At 34.9% G+C, this 9,590-nt stretch overlaps 1 protein-coding gene and 1 pseudogene across 1 annotated transcript in view; one reads left to right on the plus strand and one right to left on the minus strand.

Annotated features, from left to right (window-relative positions):
* Positions 1–3,190: 3,190 nt before the first annotated feature.
* The window catches only part of RP2 (retinitis pigmentosa 2 (X-linked recessive)), an 88,434-nt gene continuing 82,034 nt past the window's right edge, over positions 3,191–9,590 (minus strand). The window contains exons 4-5 of the mRNA XM_006864237.1: positions 5,864–5,949; positions 3,191–3,274 (exon numbers count right to left, since the gene is read on the minus strand). Coding sequence (XP_006864299.1) covers positions 3,191–3,274; positions 5,864–5,949 — 170 coding nt within the window. The remainder of the gene's footprint in view (positions 3,275–5,863; positions 5,950–9,590) is intronic.
* Positions 6,339–9,590, plus strand: part of LOC102828283 — a 19,218-nt pseudogene continuing 15,966 nt past the window's right edge.

Consider the following 9,590-nt stretch of genomic DNA (forward strand, 5'->3'; position numbering starts at 1 on the left):
GATAAGCACTGGACTGATAACTACAAGATTGGTGGTTCAGCTTGTGAGGGTTGGAAATGTAAAGGTAGACAACCTTTGTCTGGTTGATGATGCATGGATGGGATTGTAACCATGTCAATTAGATGATATAGGATAGAATGAATGTAAAACTAACGTTCTCCCATGTAAGCTATCACATAATTTACAATAAAACATTAAAAAAAAAGATTGGTGGTTCAAACCCACCAACTGCTCCTTGGAAACCCTATATAGGGTCATTCATTATGAGTCAACCGACTGGACTGCACTTAACAACAAGAAGAAGGTAAAATTGGATATACAGGGCTGATAAATTTGGCAATAATTTGAAGATAAGGTCCATTAGTATAAACCAAAAAGTATATCACACAGAATTCATTCTTTTCTTAAATAAGAAAGAGAAAGATGCCTAGGTTTAATAAGGATTCAGTCATATTTCCAGCATGCTTTCAATGTACACATTTGCATGTTCGCTCACACATGGCATATAGCTCGTTTTTCATTAACCTTGGACACTGATTACCATCGTATTTTACTTTAAACATTGAAAAATTTGTGTCATGTTGGTACATGTCTGAGTAAGTAACTGTGCTCTAGGGAAATAAATGTTAAGTCATTTTCATTTTAATAACATTTATTAAAAATCACATTTTATAAACACTAGATAAATTACATACAAAAGCTAGACATAAATACACAGAAGCAAAAACAGACACATTAACATAAGGGAAATAAGCTAATATAAAGTTTATGTATAACTTAATAAAATTACTAATTTTTCATGAAATCAAAAAGCTAATCAGAAACAAAATATAACATATTCAGATTACTACCAAATTTTAGAACAACTTCCATAGTATTTATTATTTATTTAAAAAATCCTGTTAAACATTCAGAAGTCAAATTACTAGTCTTAATACACAAAGTAAACTCATGTAAAAGTTCTTGTCTACCTGAAGTATATAAAATTTTAGGCTTTGGTTAACAGACATTAAATCTAATGGGGAAAAAAATTAGTTAATATCTCCTTTATTGTTATATTTCCTGAGTTTTTGATAAGATTTTATAGTTAAACGAAGAACTCAATTTTCAGCTTTGAATAATTAGTATTTTTTGCAAATAAAAACAGTATTGTGATCACTGCTAAAGTAAATGATGATGTTTCCTAATGTAATCATAATCAGAGGACTACATTGTAATGGGGTCACCATGAGTTGGAATCATCTCAATGTCAACTAACAACAACAGCTTGTTGTTGTTAAGTGCTGTAGAATCGGTTCTGACCCATAGCGACCCTGAACAGGGTTTCCGAGGCTGTAAATCTTTAAGGGAGCAGAAAGCCTCATCTTTCTCCCTCGGAGCAGCTGGTAGTTTCGAACTGCTGACCTTGCGGTTCACAGCCCGATTCATAACCACTACGCTACCAGAGCTCCTTAGCTATGGGAAAATCAATGTCCTCTGAGCACTATTTGTAAGTCTCATTTGTAATTTATGATTAAAATTATATTAAATCTTTCACCAATTTTTATTTGTACCTTATGAAACAATATGATCTAAAGGAGAAACTGATTTTGTATGATAGAATATACTCTTATAAAAGAACTGAAAAGGTAGCATGAGGCCAGGCATAGGGTATGTGCTCAATATTACTAATTTAAAGTTAAAAACTTTAATGTATTATTTCTGAAAATCAACACACAATTCAATGTAGGAGTTATAAATTAATCTGAAAATATTAAAAAATTTAATTTTAAAACATGAAAATACATTTTTAGTAACAAGCATAAGAAGGATTTTTACAAGTGGCTATTTTCAGTCCTTTTTTTATTTATCAAAATAGAATTATTAAATTCATGGTTTCTTTATAAAATAGGCCTATGAAAGCTGATTTCCTATTAGTTGCTATATGTAATATGGATGGCAGGTTCAATTCATTCTCATAGAATCTCTGTATCATTCTCTGGACTGATTACTTCAGGTTATTTTAGATTATAACATACTCATATAAACAGTGCATCTCATAAGATCTCTTATCCTCATTCTCTGGACTGATTACTTCAGGTTATTTTAGATTACAACATACTCCTGAAAACAGTGTGTCCCCTGGAGACTGATTTCATGCATCTGGAGATTGGATCCAAAAATAAATTTTTAATAAGTAGCTCTCCCTGTCCCCAGTAAATTGTTAAGATCAAGTAGGTCTGGGAAATGATGCTTCAAAGCAAGCAACATAATTTTAGCACACTTCAACATTATTTGATCTGTGTGTGGCATAGCTAATGAAAATCAAATGTATTTCGCTTTTTATTTATTTGCATAGCATTTCACCATGCCTAAATGTCTCAGGTTTTGTTCTAATTCTCCTGAAAGCTCACAAAAGCTGATAAAACAATAATCATCTTATTAAGGGCTTCTATAGTTTTATTAGTGTTGCATGTGTGTAGTTTCTTACCAGGGAGCAGAAGACTCATTCAGCAGTTGTATCAGAAAACTAAACAGTGTGATATTTATTCAACTAATCATACTACTCACAAAGTAGTCTTTAAACTGCTATACCGACATCAGTTAGTAGAGTTACTTGCAAAGCTGGTTATCAAATGCCTATCTCTTTAGAAATCAACGTACAAAGTATTATGTCACCTCCACGTATGAAATCTCATTTGCCGTATCATGCAACTTGGAAGCAATTTTCTCATTAAAAATAGGTATACATGAAAACAATGTGTATAGTTTTATTCTGTTTATCAACTAGCAACAAAGCCCTCTAAATTAAAGAAAGATAAACAAGTAATGGAATGTATTTTCAAACAATTAGCATGGAGTGCTAATGAAAGTTTAAATTATTAGAGATTTGAAAGAATATTAGGATTAAATCATGAAATCTTAGCCACTTCTATTTCCTAATAAGAGTTATCATATGCAGAGAAATAAAACGGAAAGCTTATTGGAGAAATGGGTTAAATATTTTTTAAGCTGATTAAAAGTACTTAATTTTAAAAGAACTATTATTTGAACCTCAAGTAAATAATGCAGTACTCAGCAATTTATTAAAAAATACACAAAAAATTTTTTCATAGTAAAAACCACTGCTAATACAAAAAAGATATTGTCAAATTCTACATACACAAACTGAAAAGGACATAATACCAAATCCTTGGTTTCAAATTAAACTTCACACTCCCATCTGTATATCAGCAAAGTTGTAGAAGCTGTCTACATCTGCAGCTGCTGTGTCCTTGCTTTCAGATACATACATCTATTTAAAATATAAAAATAAAAACAAAAAATAAATATTAGCAATCTCCAAATACCAAAGTCTATGTTTTCCATGGAGTCCTGGTGTGGTGCTGTAGGATACGTAAGCATTGGACAGCTAACAGCAAGGTCAGCGGTTTGAGCTCACCAGTTGCTTCATAGTTAAAAGATGAGGCTTTCTGATCCTGCAAAGATTTGCAGCCTTGGAAACCCTATACCGGGTAGCTATGAGTTGGAACTGACTTGAAGGTACTTAACAAAAACAAAGATATATTACTAATTCTCAACAAACAAACAAAACCCATTGCCAAGGCGATTCAGACTCCTAGTGACCTAACAGAACAAAGTGGAACTGCTTCATAGGGTTTCTGTAAATCTTTATGGAAGCAGATTACCTACCTCATCTTTCTTCTGTGGAGTGGCTGGTGGACTTGAACTGCTGACCTTTTAACTGCCACTGCTTAATCTACTGTGCCACCAGGGCTTATTATTACTAATTCTAAATGAACTCTTTTCTAAACATCAATTGCTACTGTTGCTAAGTGCCACTGAGCCAGTTCTGACTCATAGCAATCCTGTACAGGGTTTCTGAGGAGTGGCTGGTGGGTTTGAACCGTCATGTGCTTATCCTACAAGTGCCACACCAGGAGTCTGATGCACTCAAGGGAACCTTTCAAAAATAGCTTTTACAAATCTCAGGAATTAGATGAAACCTAGGTACTGTTCTAGTTCATCATAAACTAGCTCTATGATGATATTGACAATTTAATAAATCTCTTTAGGCTCACTTTTTACATCTGTAAAATGTGAAAGTTATATTGCATAATCTCTAAATCATTCAGCTCTCAAAACTCTGAATCATATAATCATTTTATATCTCAGTTTCCTCTTCTGTTCAATCTCCTTCTTCAATCTCTGTTTCTCTCTCCTTAAGTATTGTTGTGAAGATAAAATGAAACACAAGATTTGAGGACACCTATTATTTAAAGAAATCATGTTGTTGTGGTTAGGTGCCATCAAGTTGGTACTGACCCACAGCGACCTTATGCACAGCAGAACGAAACACTGCCAGATCCTGGGCCAACCTCACGATCATTGCCACACTTGAACCCACTGATGCTGCCACTTTGCCAATCCATCTCGTTGGGGGTCTTCCTCTTTTTCTCTGACCCTCCAACCTTAACAAATATGATATCCTTCTCCAGCGACTGGTCCCTCCTGACAATATGTCCAAAGTATGAGAGACGAAGTTTGGCCATCTTGGCCTCTAAGGAGCACTCTGGCTGCACTTCTTCCAAAACGGATCTATTGGTTCTTTTGGAAACCATGGCACTTTCAATATTCTCCTCCTACACCATAACTCAAAAGCATCAATTCTTCTATGGTCTTCCTTATTCACCGTCCGGCTTTCACATGCATATGAGGTTATTGAAAATACTATGGCTCGGATCAGGCGCACCTTGGTCCTCAAGCTGACATCTTTGCTCTTCAACACTTTAAAAAGGTCTTGTGCAGTAGATTTGCCTAATGCAATACGTTGTTTGATTTCTTGACTGCTGCTTCCTTGAGTGTTGATAGTTGATCCAAGAAGAATGAAGTCCTTGACAACTTCAATATTTTCTTTGCTGAAAAGAAATCATAGTTCCTTCTAATATCAATCCTAATAGGTTGAGAAACAAAACTTGCTGAGATAATCTTTTTTAAAGTTGTGGTGGATTTGTCTCGTGGAGTCAGCTTTTAAAACTACTAGTTAAAAATTTAATCATTTAAAGTCCTTTATTGTTGTTGTACCATCGAGTCTGTTCCCACTCATAGAGACCCTGTATAGGGTTTTCAAGGAGCATCTGGTGGGTTTGAACTCCTGACCTTGTGGTTCAAAGTTCAGTGCTGATAAATTCAAAGAATTGGTAAAAGCCAAATCACAGGTAAAAACAATCCCCTCAGATATTTGTCAGAGTAGTCAAATATTTTCTCATTTAAACCTCTTTGATATACCTCATGTTTAACTACATAATTTAAGTTGGAATTCTTAGAAACAGCAACTGCATCGACATATCTAGAAAATAAACCACATGTAATGATTTCTAGATATACCTCAAGTTCAATTTTTGTTAAAGCATTACTGAAGCAAATAAAAATGAATACTGAGTAATAGCATATTTTCTACAGCAGATGATCTTAGAAATGTAATTATTTTTTCAAGATATCACTATTCTAACAAGTACAAGGTCTTGAAAAGACATTTGTTCAGATTCTTAGTTTTAACTTTAAAACTTATATACTATTAAAACCTTTAAATAAGTAGATCCTTATTTGTAATTATTTTCAACAGTTAAAGTTTTAGCTTTACAATGAAAAACCAAAGCTTAGTTCCTAATTATTTACCACAGATTCTAAAAATCATGATCTGCTTTTTCTTTTTAAATCTAAACAACACTGTTGTTGTTGTTAAGTGCCATCGAGTCGGTTCCGACCCATAGCGACCCTGTACAGGGTTTCCGAGGCACTAGTAAAAGCAACATTTGATTATCAGGAAAAGGAAATGAAATGAAAAGGTTTGATTGAAGTATGAGTCAATAAAATCTTGTACCTTGGTCCCATTGAATATTTCGTTTACAATGAGATGACTTCCTTCTACAGCACCATCTCCATTAAACTCCAAGGCAATAACAGGACCTATAAGCAAACCCAAAAAGTATTTGGTTGTTGTTTTTAAACATGAATACAAAAATATTCTAAAATTAGTACTTTTATTTTCTAAAGACTCTCTAGCATCTTCTTGGGGGATAAAAGAAAGAAGGAGCTAGACAGATGGGATGCATCACCTCAGCTTGTTCTTTCTGAGCTAATCATAAAAAATGAAATGAACACAGAGTCCCATCACATGAAGAGTAGCTTAAATCATATTAAAGGCCTAAGGGCACTTATTAAAGTATTGTAAATAGTCTGGGTTTTCTGTTTTCATTCTTCTCTAAATTATTATTATTTAAAAATATCCCATCTGTTTGATGTTCAAAAAACAGCTAATAAAATCGCAAATAAGGTCAAAAGCAATTCAAGCCAACATGAATACATTTTGCCAGACAGTCAGCCTTGCTTCCAACTCTCCTACTTACCAGTCAAGTTCTAGGCTACAAATAATGGGACCAAGTAAAATAGGAATTGAGATCAGGTACTGCTGGCAACCGCAGCATACGTAACCAGCCAATAATAATAACTATATGAAAGTTTTTTTTTTTTTTTTTTTTGAGGGTGACTTAAACTACATTCTAGAACCAAAGACCAAGTTTTCATTTTTCAATTCTATGAATAGAATATCTGTGCCTCTGTTCCTAGACATTAATCTGAATATGTCTCCATCCCCTGTGCTTTAAATTCTGGTATAAAGACTTATGATTTAATTCAGTTTGGATTTAAATGTAGCATTGGCATCACTGATGTTAAAGTTAGCCAAACAAAATATGCCCTTTGATTAATGCCATCACTATATTCCTTATTATCTCTTGGAGTAATGAAATGACCAATTTCTAAACAAACAACAACAGCAAACAACCCATTTAGCAGGGAAGAAACAACATAGAATAATGAAATACCAATTAATGAAATAATAAGTTGAATGATTATGTAATGGTTGGATGTGGAATGTGCCAGAGGACACGGCACAAGAATGAGAGAAAAGATCACACTATATTGGCCACTGAAATAACTGACGGTTTATGATGTTGTTGTTAAGTGCTGTTGAGTCAGTTCCGACCCATAGCGATTTTGTATAGGGTTTCCAAGGAGTGACTGGTGAGCTTGAATAACCGACCTTTGCAGTCTGGCGCATTAATTCACAGTGCCACAACAACAAATACAGAAAACGTTAGATATGTAATATAAATAATAGTCAACTGTACAATTAGATACACAGAATGAATTAAAGTATGAGTTTTCAGCATCATAATGTATAGATCCTGAGAGATACACAACAAAGAAAAGAAAGTAACTAGGGAAATACTTCTTGCTCTTATTAAGGCGTTATGGAGGAGGCAGAGAATATTAAGTATTAAACAAAGCACGAAATGGATATGTTGCAAGAGAAATGAATTCTAGACATATGAAAAGGTTCTTATGTCAGAGTACCTACCTCAACCCATGGGCTTGTTTAGAAGATTTGACTCTGATATAAAAGATATTAAGGAAGAATTAAAAAGAAAAACCTAAGAAAAATGTTTACCTGTAGGAATTGGGAGAACAGAGTTTAAGGGGATGGGAATGAAATTTCTCTGGATGTACTTTGTATAATTAAAAAAAAAATCACTGACATGAATATCTAAGAAAACTTTTGGTGCTGTGGGTTAATGTGCTGTACTGCAAAATCGGTTAAACTGCACTGTCGGTGGTTCAAGCTCACCAGCTGCTCCTTGGAAACTCTATACAGGGTTGAAATGAGTTGGAGCCAACTCCATGGCACTTAACAACAAGAACAACATGCCATCTCAACAATCTTTACATGTATAATTCAGTGGCATTGGTATATTCTTTAAGTTGTGCAACCATTCCTGTTATTCTTTTCCGAATCATTCCATCACCATTAACATAAACTCAATGACTCTGAAACAAAAGCTCCCCCTTCCTTTGTCTCTCCAACTCCTAGTAATTGCTAATCATCTTTGGTTTCTATTTGTTGTTGTTAACTGCTATGGAGTCAATTCTGACTCATAGCTACCCTGTATAGGGTTTCTGAGGAGCAACTGGTGGGTTTCAACTGCTGACCTTGTGGTTCACAGTCCAGTGCTAATCCCACAGTGTCACTATCTATTTGCTTATTTTATATAAGGGAGATCATACAGTATTTGTCCTCTTAAGACTGATTTATTTCACTCAGCATCATATTTTCACGGTTCATTCATTTGGTGGCATACATCAGGGCTTTATTTCTTTTTCGGGTTAAATAATATTTCTTTGTGTGTATATAACACATTTTGTTTATCCAGTCACCTGTGTATGGACATTTCAGTTGTTTCTACCTCTTGGCAACTGTGAAAGCTACTGAAATGGGAGTCCTGGTGTGGTGCTGTATGATAATTATGTATGATATTAACTGTAAGATCGGAAGTTAAAACCCATCAGCCACACCTTGGAAACCCTATTCAGGGCAGCCATGCGTCAGAACGAACTTGAAGGCACTTAACAACAACAATTAAAATGAGCGCTGGTGTACAGGCTTGTGTTTCCATTCCTGCCTTCACTATTCCTGGGTATAGACCTAGGAAAGACCTAGGATTCTTGGTGTGGTGCTGTAGGATAAGCACTGGGCTGACTATTAACCTAAAAGCGGGTGCTTCAAACCCACCAGCAGCTCCTTGGAAACCCTATACAGGGTCACTATGAGTCAAAACTGACTAGATAGCACTTAACAACAACAACATACCTAGGATTGGAATTTGTGAGTTATAAGGGTAGTAGCTTTATGGTCAGCTTTTTGAGGGCCTGCCAAACGACTTTTCTATAGTGTCTGTACCATTTTACATTCCCAGAGCAATGGATGAAGGATCCAGTTTCTCTATTACCTCACCAACACTGGTTTTTTGATCATTGTCATTTAAATAGGGACGAGGTGGTAGCTCATTATAGTTTTGTTTTAAACAATTTATTTTAGTTTTACTGTTGAAAATATACATAGCAGAACATACACTAACTTAACAATTTCCACAACTACAAATCAGTAACAATGATTATATTCTTGAAGTTGTGCAACCATTCTGACCCTCCTTTTCCAAGTTGTCCTTCTTCATTAACACAAACTCACTGCCCTCTCACTTTCCTATCTTTTGAGTTGCTCTCAATTTGATTCTTACAGACAGAAACTCAAGGCAAACATTCTATACTAGGTAAGCTAAGATACTGTTTGGTCTTAAGAAAACTTCGGGGGTTCCATGGCTCCAGAAAGTCTAGCATCTATGAAAATTTGAAATTCTATTCTACATTTTTCTGTTTTTGATTCAGATTCTTCTAAATAATCTTTGAAATGAAAACTGTGCAGTAGTGGTAGCCAGACATCATCCAGTTCTGGTCTCATGGCAAAAGAGGAGGCAATTAGCCACACATTCCTGTCATCCTTTTCATTACTCTCTGTTGCTCCAGGTGAAGAGGGACTAATTGCTTTACCTTGTATGGCCATTTGCAAACTTTCACAATTTCAGGCATTATGCAACAAATGAAGAGGTAAAACAAAAGCAATAAATATGTCCCATGAAACTATGGCCCTAAACACCTCCAAACCAAGGAAGTAAATCCAGTGAGGTGTTTGGTTGGACATTAGCAGCCTCAGG

Source organism: Chrysochloris asiatica, unplaced genomic scaffold, assembly GCF_000296735.1.
Source record: "Chrysochloris asiatica unplaced genomic scaffold, ChrAsi1.0 scaffold00062, whole genome shotgun sequence".
Lineage (NCBI taxonomy): Eukaryota > Metazoa > Chordata > Mammalia > Afrosoricida > Chrysochloridae > Chrysochloris > Chrysochloris asiatica.